The sequence below is a fragment of the Coffea eugenioides genome, chromosome 10 (genome assembly GCF_003713205.1).
Source record: "Coffea eugenioides isolate CCC68of chromosome 10, Ceug_1.0, whole genome shotgun sequence".
NCBI classification, from domain to species: Eukaryota; Viridiplantae; Streptophyta; class Magnoliopsida; order Gentianales; family Rubiaceae; genus Coffea; species Coffea eugenioides.
Window position 1 is genome coordinate 28,385,764 of NC_040044.1, and position 23,616 is coordinate 28,409,379.

Consider the following 23,616-nt stretch of genomic DNA (forward strand, 5'->3'; position numbering starts at 1 on the left):
TCCGAAACCAAATAAGCACGAGGTGGCAATACTATTCGAGTATGCCAAGCAAGATTTCAAAAGATCAAACTATATGATTTCCCATGGTTCACCAAACTTCTCGATCAAGCCCCTGTCGGCTCAAGTTACGAGGTTAACCAATAGGTTGGGGCGTCCCCACAAGTACAATTGGTCGATGAGACAACGCTCCAATCGATTTAGAATCGATCATAGCACTGAGTCGGGATGAGAGGCACCTCCCACTCGAATAGGGTATGGTACATGCTGCCGCTCAGTGCTCATAAGTTAAAAACATGTTCGAGTACAAGTGCAAGTCACACAAATTCATATAACAAGTAGCAAATATTCAAGAGGGAAAGGACGAAAGCGATAAAGTACGCCATCGTCTCGACAAGTTCACAATCACCAGAATCACATAGCACTTGTACAAGTATCATTTCAATCATAACAACATGAAACATGTACTTGACACTCACCAAAAGTCAAGAGCAAAAGCAAGAGATCAAACAAGCTCCTCGGTGTCCACGTGATCACATGAGACATGCACAATCACGGTTACCTAGGTATTCGACCAAAACTAATAAGAAATAAAATTTCCTTACTACCCACACTCAAGAGTCTCAAACTCAAGTCATATTAAAAGAGAAACTATCTCACTTAATCACTAAAATAATACTCAAGGAGGGTTCAAAAGTTTCATTTTCGAATCAAGTCGTGGCAAGAAATTTCGATTTCAAAAGAGAAGTACCACGCTTAATTTTTGACACGAAAATCGAAGAAAGGAAAATTTGTTTTCATATTTTAAAATTTCTAATCCTATGTCCAAGTTTTAGAATACAAATGAGCGTTCACATTTTTTAAACTTATGAAGTCAAAATCCATCAAAAGCGTCACTTATTTCATAGTAAATATTGGAGCTAAAACCTCCAAGTTTCAAATATAAAGTTAGTGAAATTTCTCAAGAATTATTCTAAATAAAACGCTCAATTTAGAGTTCATTTTCACGGAAACCGAGGGCATAAGACTAGGAGGGAAAAATCTTATTTCGGAGCCAAAGGAAACAAACTAGTTTCGCTTGAAACTTGGCCAATTTCCAAACAATCAAGCTTTCCGATCCAAGTCAAGAGAAATTTCATGTGATCGGTGAAATCCATTTCCCAAGTATGAAATGAAGTGTAAATGATCAAGAAGGTTAGGTTTGAAATCTAGAAAATGTTTCCAAACCACTTTGGAGCTTTTGCCACTTGATAAGAATTTCAGTTTTTGCAACGTTTTTTGAAAAATCATAACTTGAGTTTCATAAGTCCAAAAATTATAAATCTTATACTGTTGGAAAATAAACTCAATGAATAAAACTCTCTAGAAGACACTTCTGCCAAATTCAAATCAGAAACCAGTCAAATTTTAGTTCCAAATCGCTTCCTCCGTAAAAATAGGACAAAATAGTCTTAAATTTCAGTGAATTTTGAAAATTTATTAAAATTCATAGGAATCGAACTAGCCCCTGAAATTTATACCACTGAAAGAAATTTAAATCTAGTTTCAAACGCAATAAACAGAACTCAATTTGTATTTTTCTACACTAAGATACAACAGTTTTTCGAAAGCTAATTTTTGAAACCTGAAACATGAAATTCCAGTTTTGGAACACCCGACGCAGTTTCTAATTCAGGTCATAACTAAGGCTACACAAGTCCAAAATTAGCGTAGTTTATGGCATTGAAAATTAGATTCAAAATGCTAAAAATCACTAGAAAAAACTGTCTTCAAATTCATTTGGTAAGGGGAGTGAAATCGAGTTACAAACTGCAACTGTTCTTGTCTCGCGGTTAAAACTGTAAGAGAAAACAGCCAATTTTGCCGGTTCACTGCAACTCATAAAAAATGAACTAGCATGTGTATTTTATACCATTAGAAAACCCTCAGAGTATAGTTTCTCATGCCACAAATGGCATTTGATTCGACTCTTGTACGAAAAATTACGTTCTGTTTAGTACACACTGGTCGGCTGCCCTGCTCAAAATTTTTCAGGTTTGTTTTCCTCTTTAACTCATTCAAATGAAATAATTTTTGGAAGATAATTTACACATACATAACCCAACATGTAGCAAGCATTTTTGCATCAATTTAACCACAAATTTTGAAATTAAAACAAGGGAAACACTCTAGCAAAAATTGGACAGCAGCCCTACTTCTTTCTTTCCAAATTCTTCTCCTAAACTCTCACACCAAAACCAAGTAAGAATTCACCATAACAACAACCAACAACCAACAGACAAGAAATCCTCAAGTCCACTACGTAATAATCCTTCTCAAGGCATCTTCCTAAGAGCAAGTCAAGAAAGCAAAAATATCCTCAAGGCATGCTACCTAATGTCAAGGTTCATAGAACCTTTCAACAACCCAAAGTTTATCTAGCTAAAATTAGCTAAAGGATGGAAGAAAAATTGGAGCTTGGAGAGGTTACCTTCCTCCAAGGGTAGTAAGCAAAATCTCAAGAAACCAAGCACTAAACCTCCAAAAATCTTCCCTCCACCAAGTCTTCCATCAAGTTTGAAAATGATCCAAGGTGTGAGCAAGGTTGGAGCAAGTTTAGTGAGCAAAATGGAGAGGATGAAGATGAAAATTTTCTTGGCTAAAGGGGAAGGAAGGGTTCAGCCATGAGAAAGAGGAAGAGAGAGTGGTTTTGTTTGATTTTTGTAATGTGAGAGGATGAAAGAAAGAAGTGACATAAAACTACTTTTGGTGGTGCAAAAGTTAACACTGGAATAGTGGTCCATTAATGCTCTTAATTGAGTTTAATTCAAATCACTCACCTCTAATCCCTCAATTAACTTTTCTTAGTCTATAATTGATCATTCTTAACTCTCCAAGACTACTGCACTCTCAGATCAACTATTGCCTCGAAAAATGTGTTTTCTCAAATTTTTACTAATTGGGCGACAGAAAAATTAAGTTTAAGAGCAAACGTGTTAAAAATATAAAATGAGGCAATGTACTATGCAGATGTAATTAAAATGAATGAAATAAATTAATTGGAGCAAATAAATAAATAGATAAGTCAGTAAAAGAAAATTTCGGGTCCTCACAGTCATCCTTACTACTACTATTGCTATTACTTTTCACCTTTTATCTCCTGTTTCTCTATTCTTCTAGTGCCTCTTCCTCATCCCTCACATCCTGGTCATCCTCACCGTAGCCACCACATCTCATCTTCTCACCTTTCTATTCTAGTAGTGCCTCTTCCTCACCTTTTACATCCTAGTCATCCTCACTATTACCACCACCTCTATAAATGACATTCCCCTGCCTCTTGTGCCCTTGCCACCTCAGAGATGCTGCTTTTCCCATTGCTGCCACTAACTTGAAGTCTTATGGCACCAAGTCTACAATTCCATCTTTAGAGATATTCTATTGGTCTTCATCATGTTCGTAGTTTCTAGTAGGAATCTTTTTGTCATCTAGTTTGTTGGTTTGAGTGGTGTGGGTTGGGCCATTTTGATGGCTAGCATTTGTTTCACCAAGGAGAAATTGGATAATGATCTCATCTTTGTGCCTAAATGGGAGGTAATATCGATGGCAAGCTAAACCTTATTCGAGATGTATTCTTAAAGGCCTCTTCGCCGTTGTGGATGGAAGAACTACCTACAATTTGTCACTTACATGTTCGTTTTTTGCGTTCGATGCTTAATACTAAAAAATGCCATAAAATCATGCCAAGTGAAGCACTGCTATGAGCAGAATAAGGTGTTGTCTATGATTGACCTATTTGTCATCGTCTTCGTTATGTCGAACACGAGAGTGTATGTTATTAAGAGGATTCGCGGGAAGTGGGAGAAGAGGAGCTTGGAGTGGACCTTTTTTTTTTTTTTTTTAAACTCATCTTCTGGGGGAGGCAGTCGGGAGGACAACGTGCTATCATCTAACTGACTAATGAATCAATAATAGAATAAGTGTAGATTATATACACCTTAATAGTAGAATAGCAATATTAGCAATTATTCAGTGATTACTAATTGCAATAATAAATCAACTTTGTAGACTAGTTTGCGAGACTCTGTAACAAGGTTTGGCATAATTATAATAATTTATTCTTTTAAACAATTATAAAGTAACAATAATGAGTGTCATATTTGGAATGAGTGTCAACTTTGTAGACTGGTTTGCGAAAAACCCTATAGCAAGGAATGAGTGTCAACTTTGGCATAATTATAATAATTTATCCTTCTAAACAATTATAAAGTACTTTGGCATAATTACAAAAGGAATAAGTGTCAAGTGTTTCAAGCCAATATTTATTGTTTGCTGATCAACTATAATAACAAATCTATCACTATAATAAACTACTTTTCATAGTGCTTAATTGGGACATAGATTCTTTTTAAAACGAAGAATAAAGCGTTATCTTGATTTTTTTTAAAAGATTGTGGATTAGTTCAATGGTGGAACTACCATAGTTTAGTAGTGATTTTAGGCATTTTTTTTGGTTATTGTTGATTTTTTTTTTTATTTTGATACCCAAAAAAAGAGTTACAAAAAAATTCGATGATATTAAAATTATCTTAAAAAAATCTACTAATTTGATGTTTCTTCGGATAGACTTTAAGGACAATATCGATAGTTCTTTTGACTTTTTGATGAAATATAAAGAGAAATGAATATGAAGGAAAAAGGGGAGAAAGTTATAAAACTCATCTTTCATAGGGGCATGGCAAACAAGGGAATCTCGTCAGAATGTTATTTTAAATGAGGTTAGTATTGTCATTTTAAATGAATAAGGGGATATGAATAATTTTGAAATCTTAGGGGAACTAAGTGAAATTATTAGAAACCTCAGGGGAGGTTTCTGATATTATCCTAAAACTTAATCGATTGTATTTTCCCTTTCCATTTTCTAAGTTGGATATTGGCTACGCTATATAAACCCTTGCGATGCAAGCCCCAGGACTCGTGCAGTTGAGGAAAGGGGCAAAAAAAAATCAAATAATCGTTGACTGGGAAACAAAACTAACAGATAAAGATGCTGGATTACCAAAGCAACGGCGGAGATGGCGGTGCCGATGATTTCAACGACTCCAGATCTCTAGTACTTTCGAATTCTTATGCAATTTCATCTTTTCTTTTTCTTTCTGATGTGTATATACGAAAGCACGGAACGGAGCAGACTACTTTTGTTATCGGAATTGTTTTTGCGCTTTTTGCTTGGGTTTTTCTATATTCTTTAATTGCAATTGTTCACTTGAAATTGCGACTAATCATGTATTTTATTCAGCAATTGGCTGCCCTGAGAATCACTTTTTTTTTTTTTGCGATTTATTGGATTATTGCACAAATAGGGTTTTGCTGATGTCCTTCTGAGTGCATCTTGTATTATATACTTATTACTGAAATTAACTAGGGGACTTATGTTTTTGATGTTTCAATTGAGGAATTATAACAATAAAAATTCGTAATATACAATTTTCTTGAGAGGTTTACTCGATGGTGTGGCTTATTTAATTGACAACATTTTTCTCTGTTCACTTTAATATAATGGCTTTACTGTCTTTTGCTCTGGCAATGGGCTAATACATTTTTTTTTTATATCTCTAACAGCATTCGCATGATGGTGATAATAGAGAAAGAGGGTCTTCTAGAAGCAGGGAGAGGGAAAGGGAAAGGCAGAGAGACAGGGACCGTGAAGGTGAGCGGAGCAGAGACAGGTATAGGGAACATGATAGGGATAAGGATCGTCACCATAGGGATCGAGATCTACACCGGGATCGAAGTGATAGAAGAGAGAGGGAGAGGACTCGAGACAGAGATGATGACGATTACCACCGGAGTCGGGATTATGACAGGTTAGAAAAATCAATTGCTTTATTCTATGTTGATCCTAATCTGTACATTTGTGTCATGAATAGGTGTTTTGGAACTTTTTTAAATTGAGGAAGTCCTCTGAAATCACTCATGTTGTCTTTATTAAAGGCGAAGAGATTATGACAGAGATAGGGAGGAGAGGCACAGACATAGGTCCAGATCTCGAGGGGGGAGATCAGACCACCGATCAAGGTCACGGTCTCGATCACGCTCCAAAAGGTAGGTTCCAGGGGCATTTTCCTTGTTGCTAATGCATGTCCTTTTCTATAGATTATCATAGTCGGAGTCTGTAAGTTGCATAACACGTCTCCTGTTGGGTTGTAACTTAGATTTTTGTGGTACAAACTAAGTCACCCTGCCTAACTGTACTTAATCACTCTATAGATATAAGATGAGATAATGAGAGTAGAAGATGCAGGGAACAGATTACATTTGTGATAAGTGTGATGTTGTCCTTTCACCTTTTGCTTTTAGGGAAGTGTGTTGTAGTCGGACTTTGAAGCTTTGGAGTGAAATTTTTGGGATGGTGTGATGCATGTGTCACAGAAACTGTCCATTTAGTTAGCTGATCGTTTTACATGTACATTTGTGGTTTAGGTGCAGTGATTTAAATCTCATGGTTTTAAATAGTTGCCAAGGTTGGAAAGGAATGTTGTGGCAAAATTGGGTTGCATTTAAAACCCTTTTGTGGCTTATTTCCTTCTAATGGAAACTGTAATAGCATATATGCTGGTTAATTCCCAAACTAGCTTGTGGAATGGTTTAATGAACCTCTTTTCCACCAATCCTTGATGGGAACTTAGCAAAGTTATTAGGGCATTTTTTTAGGTTAATCTAACTAGCTAACTAGCATTGTGTATAGATTGATCTTAACACCTTCATCCTGTTTCTTTTCTATTTCTTTGGTATTAACGAAGTATCTTTACAGCAAAAGGATCAGTGGCTTTGACATGGCACCTCCTCCTGATACTTTGATGCATGGTGCTACCTCTCTGCCTCTCCCAGGTACATGTTCTGTTGATTAGTTTTCTATTTAATTTTGATAACTTTTCCTTTCTCTGTCATTGACATAGTGTGGAAAAGTTTCTAACATTCATGGTTTCATTTTGGTAAGCGTCCCTTATTCTTTAATCTGCACCTGCGTTGATATAACGTTTGGGCCCTAGATCCGCTGTTTAGTTTCATCCTTTTTATTGCTTATACTTGGTAAAAATATTCTGAAACTGAGAGGATTTTTGTTTTGCTGTGTTTGTTGTTTGTTTGTTTGTTTTGTATGTCTTGGTCTTAATATCTAAGAAGGCAATGTTGGGCTAGTAGCCCCACTGTGCTGACACTGGGCATGAGCCGACTTCAGTAGCTTTCATTACAAGGAAGATACAATCAGGTCTTCTTCATCTTCAACCAGGATATGCATGTTTGGTAGTTTCATAGATTTTCTCCGCACTATGTTCAGTATCCATTTTTGTTATTTTTTCATTTATTGGAACAACAAATTTGATTTAACTTAATTAGGAGTACTCTTAAAGATCATTTGCTGGAAATATGCTCTCAGAATTCTTAAGATAATGGCTTTCAATTTTATTTTCTGAGACGTAATTCTTTGTCTTTACAGGTCAGGTACCTGCTGCTGCTGCTTCAGCTGTTCCTGGAGTCCTTCCCAACATGTTTTCATTGCCAACTGGACAGGTAATTATCTGCTTTCTATGCTTAATGTTTGTAATGCAGTATTACTTTTTTATCTTTAATTTTATTTTTGAACTCGTGGCAGCTTGGAGCTTTACCTGTTATGCCCATTCACGCTATGACTCAACAGGTTGTTATTTTACTGTGTCTAAGTTCTGGCTTTTCTCTCTCCCACACTTTGCTTTCTACTTGTCGAGTTCTATCTTGGTTCTCTGCTTTACTGTGTTTTCTAAACTTCATTTGATCAGGCCACTAGACATGCTCGACGGATATATGTTGGCGGACTTCCTCCAACAGCTAATGAACAGGTACTGGCCCCATTCTTTGACTTAATTTAAGATGGTTCAAATTCGGAAATTAATTTCACCTGTTGAATGTGTCACGTATTCTATACTTACTGAGGATGCTCATCTGTTTACTTTGAATTATTCAGTCTATTGCGACCTTCTTCAGTCATGTGATGTCGGCAATTGGAGGAAACACTGCTGGTCCAGGTTAGTCTATGTATCTTGCCTTTATTATCAGAGTTTTTGGCTTAGGTTTCATAATCTAAGAGTATTCTTGGTCTAAAATTCAGGGGATGCTGTTGTAAATGTTTACATCAACCACGAGAAGAAATTTGCTTTTGTGGAGATGAGGTCCGTTGAAGAGGCCAGTAATGCTATGGCATTGGATGGCATTATTTTTGAGGTAATCTAACACATGATCAATTCTTTAAATCTTTCAATTAACTTCCAAAAAATTTCCTCTACATTTCATCTATTTGATTTCCTGTCATTCTGAATTTGTCAACTGATAGTGTTTTATTTGTAATATGTGCATATCTTTCTACAAGTTTTTGCTCCATAGTACTTACTTCAATTAACCTCCCAGGGAGCACCAGTTAAGGTGAAAAGACCCACAGACTACAATCCCTCATTAGCTGCTACTCTTGGTCCAAGCCAACCTAACCCAAATCTAAACCTTAATGCTGTTGGACTGAACCCGGGTTCTGCTGGTGGGCTTGATGGTCCTGACCGTATTTTCGTGGGTGGTCTTCCCTATTATTTCACGGAAGGGCAGATCAGAGAGCTGCTGGAGTCCTTTGGGCCTCTTCGTGGTTTTGATCTGGTGAAAGATAGAGAGACTGGAAACTCTAAGGGCTATGCATTTTGTGTTTATCAGGATTTATCAGTGACTGATATTGCTTGTGCAGCACTTAATGGGATTAAGATGGGCGATAAAGTTCTGACTGTTAAGCGTGCAAGCCAGAGTACTGCACAACCTAAACCTGAGCAAGAAAGTGTTTTATTGCAAGTGCAGCAACACATAGCTTTGCAGGTAAATTTTTTTGTTTTCTTTCTTATTCGTGGGTGACATATTTTGAGTCTCTGTTTTGGTTGGTTATAGATTTTATTGAGCACTCTCTTTTGCAGAAACTCATGTTACAGCCTGGGACAGCGGCCACAAAGGTTTTATGCCTGACACAAGTGGTTACTGCCGATGAGCTGAGAGGTGATGAGGACTATGCAGATATATTGGAAGACATGAGATTGGAATGTGGAAAATTTGGTGTGTGCTGTGCCTCAAATCCAATTGCCCTTTTCTATTTCTGTTTTGTTGACAGTCCTTTCATTGTGCTTATTAGAAAAACTGATATGCTGTGAGGATTTCATCCTCTATCCCTTGCTGTTGGAATTTTTAGCCCTGTCTTTATAGACTTGATGCTAATTTTTATTTTTATTTTTTTATTTACTTGTTGCAGGTACCTTGCTTAACCTGGTTATCCCACGGCCAAATCCAAATGGCGACCCGACACCAGGTGTTGGAAAGGTTAGTTTGAGTTGCATGCTGATCTCACACACAAATGTGGAATCACTTCTACTTGAAGTCGATTTGAAAATTTTCCCCCATTTACAATTGTCATGGAACATTCCCTTTTTGGCAGGTGTTTTTGGAGTATGCTGATGTTGAGAGTGCTGCAAAAGCTCGTCAAGGATTGCATGGAAGAAAATATGATGGAAATCAAGCGGTGGCTGTGTTTTACCCAGAGAATAGGTTCTCTCAAGGTGATTATGATGGCTAAGCAGTGGCCGCTACTGGTTTTGTTGCTAACCCGAGAGTTGCTCAACCACTGCCATGGGCGTGATATGTGCTATCCTATAATTCATATTAGGAAGTGATACATGAATGGTTTAAGCTTTGTACTAAAGATTTATCTCTTGGATTTTAGGTTTGCATTTGTACTTGGGATTGTAGAAAGATTGTCGAACTTCGATTTAGACTTTTGAGTGTCACCTTGGATCTTTCTGTGTTTGTTTGTTAAGCTCCGTTTAATGTTTGATTAGGTGTTTCTGCAACAGTGACAGAAATCATACAAAATTAGGTTTCTCTAAATTCTAAACCCTAAACCACCAATCTTGCTTTTTCACTGGTGAGAAGCATTTGTAGTTACAGAATTAGATACCTGGAAGAAACGCGTTAACGGTAAGTTAAACAAATCGGTTAAATTAGACCTTTTTCCCATTAACAAAATCATGTCTGTCATTCTTGAGTTGACAAAGTATTGTTCAAGGAGTATGAGTTGCATCCAATGCAAAATGCAAGATGCATCCAATCTAAAGATCAGTCAAGCTACACAAAGCCGCTAAAAACCTAGAAGATGTCCTCTCGTCGCCATTCACCACCCTCGCCACCTTTCAACTTCTGCTGCTGCCGCTGCCTCCATAGCCGCTGAAGCAGTAGTGGCTTCTACTGCCACCTCCACAAAGCTATCTAAAATTGACACTTCCCGAGCCAAATCACAACTCATACGTCTGCCCTAACTATGCCTCTCCCCTCTCCTCTTGCTACGCCCAAGAGTACATCGTCCGCCTAGTTGGTAAAAGATTGTGAATGATGTGCCACAAGTTACTATTGGACTTCAAATGGGGCTGGCATCGCTCCATCGTTTTATGGGATTTGCCGAAACAAAAATAATGATTTTATCATAAATGTTGTCAAAAGTAATGGGCAATAATTTTTTTTTATAAATGATTTATTTACCCATGAATAAAATATTCATACAATTTATAACTCGATATACTACATCATACTAGTATCGTTTTAACTAGCATAATCCATTATGGATAGCACAATTGTATGTTGATTAAATGTACATTGAACAATAAACAAAAATAATTTTAAAAAACCAAAAAGAAAATAGTTTTGCAAATTTGATGGCGATGAGGTATGCTGATAAGCATTTTTTTTTTTTTTTGGAGTTGGTGGGGGGGGGGGGGGGAGGGAACTCGTCCAAATATTACAGTTGGGGGGTGCAAAGTAATAAGGGATAACAAGTTAGCTACAAAATGAAGTTTAGCTTACTGACTAATAAGTGCATTGTGGGCACGTGCAAAAATTCCACTAATTTTCTTATCACTAATTACAATTGTGACTACAATAGGAAGGATCTCAAAATTTTGGATTTAATGTGTTCAAAAGTGAAATTGAATGTGTGAAACCAGAATAAATCATAAGTTTAGGGGCTCAAAGTGAAATTAGTCTTTTAAAATAATAAAGACTAGTAACTGTTGCATGATATCATCATCTAAAGGCTTCAAGGCACATATGGTGCAACAATATTACTTGAGCTTTTGTCTTTTGGTGTCCTATGTCAAATTTACATAGTTCTCTGGAGGGCTCTGGGGCCAACTTTCTGCAACAAAAATGTAGAAAAGGACTAATTGATGATTATCAAGCATATAGGGCTCTTGAAACACATGAAATCTTGATTCACAAATTAAGACGTAAAGGAACCTTTTTCTTTTCTTTTTGAATTTTTAGGATGTGGTAAAACTTGTATAATTTCTGATGTAAATTATCGTCAATTATTGCACTATTGTATGTTGGTCAGTCAACAAGAACATAGCATCAATAATAGTTCCTGGAGGATAATGGCATCCTTTTAAGATTATTTTCCAAGGAGTGGAAGGATTCTGGAGGGGAGGGAAAGGAAGGAAAATTTGTTGTGGGATCCAAAAAAATATTTAGTAGAGTTATTGAAAATTAATAAATTATTAATAAAGTTTTACTTTGGTATAAATATTCTTTGGCAGCCAATTTCTGCTTTGGCAATATAGCCAGCCCTAAACTAATAAAGCCAATATATAACTCATTAAACAAATGGTGAAAAAAAAGAGAACATAGTGGAGGAGATATACATGTCAACACCTGTGGATGCAAAGAAGATGTGAATATATTTTCATGCACAAATAACTTTCTAATAGATCGAGATATACCATTTACAAGTAAAGAATCCGGGCATCATCCCTTAAGGCTCAAGAAAAGTAGGAGGGTACAAACAAGCAAAGAACAAGGTGACTATCTAGCTATACAATCATTAAAAGGTCGAAGATGAACCGATGACGAATTGTATGTTCAAAGATATAACCACAAATTTGTTGTCAATATTGCTATTCCAAAAATCATCATCCACTGCATACCTATCAATCCTTTTATACCCTTTGAATCACTGCAAACGAGTTTGTGGTTGTGATAGGTGCAAACAGGCTGACGCCTACAATCAACATGGACACCCAAATTAGCAAGTTTATATTGGATAAGAAAGATGATGCAGAAAATGGAAATCAATAGTTTGAGCAAAAATTTAGTGAAGTCAAGCTGTCTTTATAGGACATACATACTATATTGAGATACAACTAAGTTGAGATATGTGGAAATAAGAAGTCGTTTGTGGCATGTAATGATTTTTGGAGGCCTCAAAGCATGTGATATTAACCATTTGAAGAAGTTGTACGCGTGCCAAACACTGGTTTTACATATTTCTCAAACATACTAAAACTAAACTTCTGTACCATATTAGTCCTTAAAATGTATTTTAGTTGATATTTTGTCAATTCCATACATTTTCTTGAACAACTTGAATAAAATATATGATATGAACTAAATACCCTAAAGTCTTACAAATGTTTTTTTGTTCAAAATACAAAGAACACTATGCTAGAATGAGTTAATTTCAATGGTATCAACACCGGATCACAATATGAAGAACACTATACTATCCTTTTGGATACACAAAGTAACAAAAAATATTTTTTTACTATTTATCAAAAGCTGCAAGGTGTTGATAAAATAAAGGGTAAATTACATATATCCCTCCTGTGGTTTCATTTATTGCCACATCACCCCCTTAATGTTTCAAAATATCCACTTCACCCTCTATTATTTTACATAAATTGAAATTTGACGGAAAATAGCAATGTTGTCAGCTGAAATACTAATAGTGCATTTACTTAAATGTTAAATTAATCGATGACTTAACCACCTTATATAAAAATATAAAAAAATACGTGAATAAATGTAAAAATCACAGGAAAAAAAGTCAATAGTTATACAAATCATAAGGGGGTTATATGGATATTAAGATTTCATCACATACGCTTTTAAAGCGCGTTTGGTATAAACGCTATAATTCATTGTGCATTCTGTCCATTTTCACTTTACATAAAACCACAGGGTGGTTATGTGATTATTTTAAAACCTTAGGGGGGGTTCATTTGACATTCTGCAAAATCAAAAGGAGTAATAAGTAATTCACCCAAAAATGAACTTAGGGAGTCGAGTTCAACTTCCCCCTAATTACAAGGGGTTTGCTATAATTAAGCCTGCAAAGAAAGTAAAGTTAGCTGCCAAACAAAGATGTTTAATCTTTCTGACAGTTTTCATTTAAAAAATAAATCCTTGTGATAGCGGGCTTTTTCCAATATTTCTTCAGAAGCTCTAACAACTTCCTACTTTTGAAACAATGCATAAAACTTTTTCTATTCTGTTGAAAACAAATTAAAAAAATTTTATGGCTTTTCTTTTGTACGCTGGAGTTCGGGTTTGGTTCCCCCCTTGTAACTTTGATTTATTTTAATAAAATTAAGGGCTGATATGTCTCCCCCGTCTACGAATTTTGCCATTTAAAAAAAAAGTGAAAAACAAAAGGGAAATGGCAGTCTAATACATAACGTACCTTGATGAGCAAAATGCAACCACATAATCCGTCCCAGAGCAGGTAAATATACTGGTTGGATCATCGTATGCATAACTATAAGCTGCAGGGCATGCCTGCTTAAATCTCTTGGAGTAAAATGTAGGTTGGCAAGTTACTGGATTCCCAAAAACTCCCCGGCAACAATATTCATCTGTATTAAACACATCACAAGCACTCCTGCACGCCACAGTTTTCCCATTTGCCTTAACAGAGAGCTCTTGAGGGCAATTAGGCCTTAAATCATTGTCACATCCTGCAATGCTGCAATTTCCACTACCATTAATCGGTGTCACGACGATTGGCAAATTGAATCCATCGACGAGGCTAACGTCATAGAAATCTTGTGCTGTGAGAGTGAATTCAGCAAGTGAGGCTGGTGGTTTTCCGGAGGCTGAACATTTGAGGGTTGTGCCACAGCTGCCGGTTTGACATGTTCCATTGCCGTTTCTGTCGAAGTTGCATCCTGTTCTGCCCCATATTCTGCCTGACCAACTTACAGGAGCTGTGAAAATCTTGGATTCGCCGGGCTTTAATGAGAAGCCTCCACCGTTGAAGTTCTCTCCTGGTGTGACACCAGGCCAGATTGTCTCTTTGCAGTTGTTTATTATGGTGAAAACTCTTGCTGACTCTGAATATTTAGGCCCTGCAGGTAGGGAGTGAAGTTTTTGGGTAAGTGCAGGTAGGGAGTGAAGGCAAAGCCCATTATGATTTATGATCAACTTTAAGCTATGACTTTTCCAAATAGGGAAAAAAACATTTTTTTTGGGATTTCCTTGGGGACAATAAAATGTTGAACTCCATGCATGCATCTAATCCCATATTTCATTTTGGAAAATTGTGAACGTATATGAAAATTCGATACTTTCAAGAATTGCTTTACTCCCCAGAAATCTAGTTTAATGAAAACTGAATTCCTTGGTGTAGATTGCAGTAGGATAAATGTTTAAACTTGAATTGCCTATATGAATGGGATTGACCGAATCAAGTAAAGAAATTGATAATCAAGAGATGCCAAAGATATACACACGTTTTTGGGTGCACTAAGCAATTATTTTAGGTAGGAAAGAAATGAAGTACCTACTGAAAGAAGAAACATCAAGATAACCAATAAATCACGATTTTGATATCGAGCTGCCATTGTTGTCTCTTCTAGTTTTCTTTTACCAGACTTTGTTTGATTATTGGGATTGAAGAGGGCTGGAATTGATTTCTTGTTGAAATTAAGTTCATATATGGGTAGAAGGCACACGAGGAATAAAGTGCTGACCACTTTAGAAAGTTTCTCTTTGCATGGACTTGCTGATACTTTTCCTAGCGGACTTGATGAAGATTAGAAGATTCCATCCCATTTTTGTACACTTGGTAGCAAGGTTGAAGGCTGTCCAAGTATGTTTAGTATAAATGATAGAAAACTATCGACATATTTCTCTTGAATATTGAACGGTTACGTGTCATATCAATTATTTCTTTTCAAAAGTTGAGACTCTAAGAATTAAAGGTATTGAATTCAAATCTCTCTATCCCTTCCTGCTTTTTAAGTATCATTCCTCCTTTATTGGAAAAAAAAAAAAGAAAACAATTATCTCTTTTTGAAGTATTAATAGTGCCCTTCAAATCTTCTTTTTGTTTTTGTAATGAAACAGCAAGCCTATAGTGAAGACAATTGAAGAAGCTGCCGGTCCTGCCCTTCAAATTGTGACATATGACATCTACATATATTTTGGTATCATATATTGTCAATGTGTATTTTTGGCTGTTAAAATTAGGGTTAATTTCAATTTGTACCCTTCAACTATCCCTGCATTTTTACTTTAATTTTTAAGCTTCAAAATGGAATAGTTTAGTCCCTACAAAGAGTTTATCGCACTTAAGTAAAATCATTGATGGAAGTGGGGCAAATTTTTAACTTTATGGATTGATGGGACAAATTTTATTTTTTGAGGATTAAAGTGATATAGATTTTATACTTTATGAATTAAACTGGGATAGAATTTCAAACTTTAGGGACTAAAATATCTAATTTTAAAGTTTAGAAATTCAAGTATAGTTGAAGGGTGTAAAGTCGAATTAACCCTTAAAATTACTTTGTCACATAGGAACATTCACAAGTATCAGTATTCTCTTCAAATTAAACTTTTTCAAAATTTTAGTTGGCATTCGAAATAAACAATCCAATCCATTGGAGGTCTGGTATGACCTGAAACTCTGAAATCTGTTTTCTGTCCTTTTAGTACAACAAGGTCTGAAAGATTTCATGTAAAGATATAAATGGCCTTCAAACAAGAACTAATGACTTTCTTTAGATAAATTTCATGCATTTTTTATGAGATTTGGTCGCTTTTTATTGGCTAGAGAATCTGATTATCATGATAATCAGTAGCAAAAACACAACTATACACTACTTGCAGAGTTTTCTGTCCCTGATGTGTTTAGGTATCTCTCCTTATATTCAGCATTACTTTTGTACCCCTTGTTGCAAAATGAAGTATGATATAGCATTAGATTAGAAAATATCTTTTAAGAAGTTAATCTGAAGAAAAAATGGGGAAAATGAACTGTCAATGTCATCACGGGCACCATATTGCTTACCTGTGGAAATGGAGATACTTTGCCATCTAAGCACTCATCCTCCTGAAATTGATACAAAATCAATTGTAATCACTCATCCCCCTCCCCCCTCCCCTAAAAAACCCTTAAATTTTATAAAATTCTCTATTCCTCTATTCTATATTGTCCCGTAAACAGTTTCAAAAACATGTAGAGTTGCTTTCAAAAGAATTTTGGACGTACTTAAAATTAGTTAAGAGGCAAATTCTTTCAAAGTTTCTAAACTCAAAGAGAAAGAAAGAGTGTGTTTGGATAGAGTATTATTTAAAATATTATTTAGAATAATTACTGTAACACTTTTTGAACTTGAATATTATTTGAAAGATTTTCACTTCAAATGTTAATCAGAATATGAACTTGAAAGCAAATTAAACTTAGAAAAAGAAAAGGTACATGTAACATAGATATCCATTGACTTTAACTACACCATAACTCTATCCATGTGGTGGCAGAGATTGATACTTAACCCATGGTCTTGATTCTTTACTGCTAATATTGCTTCTATTTGGAAGTTACTGTAACTTATCCTACGGTCTAACATAAACAAATATTCGTAGGAGAAAAGAATGTCAATGTAGTACATAGCTAGGTAAAATCAGCTCTTTAAGAGAAAATTGCGGAACAAAAACCATTAAAACAAAATGGGCAAAAACTTTGCACATTTAACTACATGTTTATTAGGTTGCTAAGTGATCAAGGAATAGCTGTTAATCCTCTTCATTGCTAGGTCTAGAGTTCGAATTATGAGTCTAACAACAGTAATGGAGAGGTAAAAAAAGAAAAAAAATTAATTACATAACAATTAGTTTCTGAAAGGAAAACTAATAGCATGAATAATTGCTTGGAAGAAAAAAGAAAATTTTGTCTGAAAATTTTTGTAAAGGAAGTCTATTATGTTTCCATGCATTCGCTAGAGGTAATAGACATACGATATGACTAGTGGGAAAGGTAAATCCGGTATTGCACAGACTTTTTTTTTGTAGTTTTTTTTTGGGTACTTGGTGTTGCACAGACTAAAAGAAAAAGAGATGGAACTTATTAGAAGTAATCATGGTTTAGTGTTTCCTCCTCGGTACATTTGTTATAAGAAATATTTAATGAGGAAGAAACGTGAGAGTAGTCTATAAAACACATAAAAAGTAACTCGAATCCCACTTTAGTGATGGTAATAATAATGCCTTTGGATTTCTATATAAAATGAGGCAGTTAATTAAGTAGCAAAATTCGAATGCTTTCATAGACTAAACATCTATACTCCAGGCTTATTCCTTTTTTTTTTTTCCGGTGAAGTTTTGTCACCAGAAAAAAAAAATTCTTTTTAAGTAAAAACACGTATCTAAAATGGGTAGGTATAGTCCAAATAACCAGATGCACAAATTGTGAAATGAAATGTGCATTGAAAAAAAAAATAGAAACAAATCGTGTACTTCTTTTTGGAATAGAATCAGATGGGAAATAGGTATGCTTCTTCATTGGATATAAGCGAAATTAATAAAAGAAAACGATTTCTCTGATGGGTGCCCAATATGCACTTGTTAACACACCTAAAATTCATTTAACCTATCATGTGTATGCATATAATAGTAATTATAATCCTCCCTTAGATTTATATACTTGCCTATTTAATCTTACCTACCCTCTCTTGTATTTATTTAATTTCTCTAATTAATCTTATATTTTTAAAAATATTATATCTGAAATATATCTTAATGTGTTCAATAGGCACTCGTTAGTCAGACCTTAAAAGAAAATAGATTGTCTCTTTCGCATGGAATTTCTCTGTAGCTTTGTATAATGCAAATTTAAATAGTTATATGGAGGTAAATATACATAGTCATATACTGTTTGGTGGATTGGATTTTTTGGCTTTACAATATCTTAAAAAATGCAGAGAATCACCATTTTTTGATTCTAAATCTTGTTAATTAAATTCAATGATCAAGTACTTATTAATATTTTAGATGTGTCACCACTTAAAGAATCAAAGAAGAGGCAAATATGTGGATAGAGATGACTATAGAATAGTTGGTGAGGTGATAGGGAACCATTCCCAACATAATAAAATTTTTATGCTTCTCTTCTCTTGAAATAAACTTTTTAGCTTTTCTGTTCTGGTTATTGAAACTTTCCTAGGTTAACAATTGAAAAATCTAGCCTATAAAAGTGTATTTTTCTGCCAATTCAAGTTCCATTATAACTTAAAAACATGGCTAGGACTAGGAGTTGTTCAAAGACTTGTGCAATGAAAGCTGGCTAAATTTCTTGCGTCAAAAAGACTCTGGATCGCCCACTACACAAGTTTGAGTTGAAGATTGACTACAGGTCAAACCCATAGTCATCTAGGATTAATTGATTGAATGTTGAACGACAATGTATTGATTAGTATCGCAGTATCAGTGGTGTACTGTTTAGTTTACTTAAATTTTGATTTTTTTTTTAAGAATTTCAAATAAGTTATATTTCAATATGATTGATTAAAGGGCTTGCTGAGTGTTAGGCTTAATGATAATGCCTTAAACCCAATAAAAAACAAATGAAGTATCAAAAGCTAAATACCAAAAAATTGGAAGAAAGTGCCTACAAAAGAATTTAAAGATGGCAGCAAAAGGAACCATTTAAATGATGTTTTAAGGTTAAAACCATAAAATCATGTAATGATGTAAAACATGTAGATTACTTTTTACTCCCTTTTTTTATTAATGAAAATAAATAGAACTAGGAGCGAATATAGGCCTGACTTCTAGCACCAGGAATAACTTAAAAATAAATAAGGAGTACTAGTCCCTTACAAATATTAATCTCACACATGGGAAACTTAAATAATAGACCTAGTCTTAATCTGGCCATTATCATAGGAAAACATATGAAATCCTTGAAGGGAAAAAGTAGCAAAAGAGTCTGCAGCTGAATTTGCTTCACGATAAATATGGTGTACCGAAGCATGTAACTGCTGTAGAAGAGCTCGAATCCTTGCCGAGACATAGCACAAAGGCCGCCCGGAGGAGACATGAGGTTGCAACAAATGAACCAAAATTTGGGTATCAACTTCAGCCTGCAATCGGAGAAATCCCTTTTCCAAACAAATTTCAAGACCAAAGCATAACGCCTGTTCATCTTTAAGAACAAATCGCTATTAAGAGTTACAAGAAGAAGTTATATGCTAACTCCCATTCCAGTTGAAAAAATTGAAGTTTTTCAACTACCTCGGTCCAGATAAAGCTGAAGGCAACAGCTGACTAGCAATATTTTCAGCTTCAATTACTAGATGACCAGCTGCTCCTGTTTCAACTACGGATGGCTTTGTGAAGTCATAATCCAGATTGGTTTCAGGTGCTACCAAACCATCCAGTACCTTAACAAGCAATGACATTGAAGGCCTCTTGGTGAAATCGCTCTGCAGACACCATGCAGCAATCTCCATCATCTCCACAGCTTCTTGAACGTGGATTAGCATGTCCATATTATTCTTGTCGACCATGTCTTGAAGTCTTTCTTCTCCTGCTTTCCTCTTGAAAATACTAAGCAAATGCTTGTCTTCCTCGATCTTAGACCAATCCACATTCTTCCGCCCACAAATGATTTCCAGCATAACGATGCCAAAGCTATAAACATCCACTTTTTCCGTGATCACTGAGCTCAACCATTCAGGAGCCAAATACCCTGGTGTTCCTCTCATCCTTGTAATAACTCTGCTCTGATCCTTTTCGACTAGCTTTGACAATCCAAAATCAGCAACTTTTGCATTGAAATTTTGATCTAAAAGGATGTTTTGCGGTTTTATGTCAAAATGAATTATTTTCTGACTGCAGTCTTCATGGAGATAAGCCAATCCCTTAGCAATGTCTGTGATGATTCTTCTCCTTGCATTCCATGGAAGAGATTGGTTGTTCTTTCCACCACAGATCCATTTATCCAAAGATCCGTTAGCCATGTATTGATAAACCAAAAGCCGGTGCAATTTATGAAAACAAAAACCAATGAGTTTTACCAAGTTGACATGGTGGATGCTACCAATTATCTGCACTTCCGCTAAAAATGAGTCCTTCACTTGACCCGAACCATCAAGACACTTGACTGCTATCTTCGTGCCATTACTTAGTACCCCTTCATAAACTGAACCAAATCCTCCTTCCCCAAGTTTTTTGCTAAAATCTTCTGTCATTGATTTCAACTTCTCATAGGAGTATCTTGTAGGCATTCCTGGTACCTGGTTCAGAAAATGCCCCTCAGGTTCTTCGGAATCCTCTAATATTCTCCTTAAAAGAAGCAGGCAATAGCAGATTAAACTTACTACACAAGCCAAAACCGCAAATGTACATCCCAGTATGGTTAGTTTAATATCCGACGACGACGACGATGATGACGAGGAGTGGACGTAAACATCTTGCACCTTAACAAGGAGAGTTGTATTATAAGAAGGTCCTCTATTATCCTCATTGTTAATAATAGAGAAAACTTCATTTAGCAATAAGCAATTGCCGTTGCTTTCTAGAACACTATCCCTTTGATCTGTATAATAAAAGACAGCTGCTTTGCATGAACAGTTGCTTAGACACTTACTTTTGCAGTCCTCCATTCCCATATTTGCTTTGTCTAAGCTTGAATCAACCGCAAAGTAAGATGTATTTGATAGCTCCAGAAGAGTTTGATCACGGGAGTCATCACAGGAAATTGGAGTGATCCGTGAGCATCCAAGATTGGGTTGTCTGAAATTTATTTGGCTGAAATAGCTTTTCTCTTGGTCATTGGTTGTTTCAATACAACCACATTGACCCTTTGAACAGACACCATAGTTGCCACAGACCATTGGATATCCACAATCACCAACATATGGGTCCAAAAGATCAATAACCTCCATAAATCTTATCTCTCTCCACTGATATACCTTTAAATGCCCATCAGGCTCAAACTTTATGAATTGCGCTCCTGATGCAGGAGGAATTGTCAAGTCGTTTAAGCTTCCATTTCGGAACTCATAATAAGGATAGCTGTTCATGCCAGACACATAGTATCTTTGTGGCGGATCAGACTCTATATAAGCTGATAAACCATCAGAGCCAACAGCAAGAGAAAGCCGACCTTGACTCCAATTGGTTGCTGAATCGCTAGCTCTCAGCTTCTGCCCAGGACCCAACTTCTGTCCCAGAAGTAACGAGTCGGTGGGATGATCAAAAGACTCCCAAATGGATTCATTCTTGGAGCCAAATAGCACAAGGTTTCCCATTTCTGTCAACTTCAATCCAGAAACCGGCTTTCCTCTTGTACTGCTGGACCATATTAAGGTGCCATCAGAATTTGCCAGGACCAGATCTCCATCTTGCCTAAGTTGCAATGTTGCATTACTCTGAACTGGATTATTCCTGTTAGCAGACCAGACTAATTCCGGGGACTGCAGATATTCATCATTACTCCACCTGCTTTGAGAAATGAGGACTCCAAAGAGGCATTGATTACCTTCCGTATTACAGTAGAAGCCGCACACATACCTTGGTCCTTCACTTCCTCTCAGAAGGACGGGTATCACTATAATACTACCTGTGCTATTGATCATCAGGGACTCAGAGGCCAGGTTGATCCAGGAAGCAGGAAGATAGGCAGTTGAATTGTAATTTTCTTTTTGGGCTGTCAAAGATGGCAAGGAAGACAGAAGCAAACTAGAAAGAAAAATGGCAAAAAGTAATCTCTGCTCTACATCCATAGCTTGGCTTAGAGAGTTTTTTCTGGTTTTTTAAACTTGCAAAAAGATAATATGGAAAAAGGTTTGTCTTGGCTTAGAATAGAAATTGAGCCAAGTTAGGATAGACATTCTCTTTTCTCGTCATATATAAATGGATTCTCCATTTGGTTGTGATCTGCCTTGATTTTCATGAGTCAGATGGATAGATATTTGCTAGTATTACCTTAGAACTGGCCAAGCTTGACTTTCTTTGGAGTTTACTTAGACTAAACAATGATAGGCTATACTGTGAATGCAAAGTCGTGCGTTAACGTATGGATTGGGCATCTTTTAATTCCTCTGGAGCACCGAAATTTCTTGGGATAATTTCAGAAACCTCCCCTGAGGTTTGTCATAATATCACTCAATTACCTTGAAAATTTTAAAATCTCACTTACCGCCGTTATCAACTTGATAAGACTAATATTCCTATCAAAGGTCACAAATTGACAACATTACCCTTGCTCTTAATAACTATTTAACCAAAAAGCCAAAACAAAATAAAATTTTAAAACCAAAAAATGTAAATTAAAAAAAATAAATTGCTAATTAATAATGGTCCATATTTCTTTACATTGGGGTCGTGGTAGGATAATAAAGGACGTGGATAAATTAAATCTAATCAAAATCAACCACTTAGGAGGATTTTGGTGACTAATTAATACCATAAAAAATTTCATGCACAATTAAGTTATAATTAAGGAAGTTAAGATCTTTTTTGGAAAAATATGTTTTAATTCATGGTATAGTTTAAGTTCTATTGAAAACCAAAATAATCTCTTCATATGTGTAAATTTTCCAAGGGGTAAATTTTGTTTTTGTTCCAATACAATTAAAATAAATAGTTTACCTCAAGAAATTCACACCTTATAAAAATTTAACCTTATTTTATTTTTTATTATTGTTATAAATTTCATAAGTAGAATAACATAAGGGTAGTATTGGAAAAAAGTTTTATCTTTCTTATATCTCCTCCAAAAGGGTTAAAGTATTACAAGAATGTTAATTCAGAAAAGGTAAGTGAGATTTTAAAAACATCAAAAGAATTGAGTAATATTAATTATAAGAAACCTCCGTAGAGATTTCTGAAACTATCCCAAATTTCTTAAAGTCCTTCACTCCTTTTCTTGTAGAACTTGACTGATATGAGGAGAGGAAAAATTCCATGATGACAGCAGGCAAGTCAAACAATGATTTATTTGTGGTATATACGCGTTGACGATTTCTACCATATGAAGTCTTGCGTGTCCAAACATTACACGGACACGTGAGACGAGGAAAAATGTGCCTGCCTTTGTGGTCTGAAACGACTTGGCCTATCAAACACTCACAACGCGTCTTGAACAGTAAGTATTCAATAATAAACTTTTAGAATATTGGCCTCGTTTAGTAAATAAATGAGTTTTTTGGTTATTTACTGTAACTCTGTAAAAGTTGTAGGAAAAATTTGATAGTTGAAAAACTTTTTTTTTCTTTTTCTTTCTTCCCTCTCGTCTTTTTCTTCCCTTCCCCTCCTCCTCTTTCTCCCCTTCCCCTAGCCGGAAGTTGTAGTAACCAACAGCAGAAACATTTTTTTTTTGTTTTGCATTTTTCTTTCTCCCTCTCTTCCCCCTCTCCATCTCCCTCTTTCCTTCCCTCCCCCTCCCCCGCCACCTCTCCCTCCCCCACTGGCAGTAGTAGCTTTCCTCTCTCTATTTTTTTTTTTTTGCTTTTTCCTCTCTCCCTCTCCCTC

General features: G+C 35.7%; 3 protein-coding genes across 4 annotated transcripts; 1 reads left to right on the forward strand and 2 right to left on the reverse strand.

Annotated features, from left to right (window-relative positions):
* The first annotated feature begins 4,964 nt into the window (after positions 1-4,964).
* Positions 4,965-9,868, forward strand: LOC113750001 (splicing factor U2af large subunit B-like). 2 transcript variants are annotated; one of them, XM_027293898.1, is made up of 13 exons: positions 4,965-5,086; positions 5,596-5,840; positions 5,968-6,078; positions 6,788-6,864; positions 7,472-7,545; positions 7,628-7,672; positions 7,791-7,850; positions 7,976-8,036; positions 8,120-8,232; positions 8,416-8,862; positions 8,958-9,093; positions 9,287-9,354; positions 9,470-9,868. In XM_027293898.1, exons 1-13 carry the CDS (start codon positions 5,021-5,023, stop codon positions 9,605-9,607), a joined length of 1,641 nt encoding a protein of 546 aa, XP_027149699.1. In that variant the 5' UTR covers positions 4,965-5,020; the 3' UTR covers positions 9,608-9,868. The 2 variants fall into 2 exon arrangements, with proteins under 2 accessions (XP_027149699.1, XP_027149700.1); XM_027293899.1 differs by lacking the exons at positions 4,965-5,086; positions 5,596-5,840; positions 5,968-6,078; positions 6,788-6,864 and adding an exon at positions 7,159-7,243.
* Positions 9,869-11,740: 1,872 nt separating this feature from the next.
* On the reverse strand, positions 11,741-14,748 carry LOC113749710 (pathogenesis-related protein 5). Its single transcript, XM_027293537.1, has 3 exons — positions 14,639-14,748; positions 13,541-14,204; positions 11,741-12,079 (listed from the first exon to the last, which is right to left on the reverse strand). Exons 1-3 carry the CDS (start codon positions 14,697-14,699, stop codon positions 11,941-11,943), a joined length of 864 nt encoding a protein of 287 aa, XP_027149338.1. The 5' UTR covers positions 14,700-14,748; the 3' UTR covers positions 11,741-11,940.
* A 4,619-nt stretch (positions 14,749-19,367) lies between these two features.
* On the reverse strand, positions 19,368-21,866 carry LOC113750615 (G-type lectin S-receptor-like serine/threonine-protein kinase SD2-5). The gene has a single exon (XM_027294573.1). The coding sequence runs from the start codon at positions 21,864-21,866 to the stop codon at positions 19,368-19,370; it is 2,499 nt and encodes an 832-aa protein (XP_027150374.1).
* Between the last annotated feature and the right edge of the window lie 1,750 nt (positions 21,867-23,616).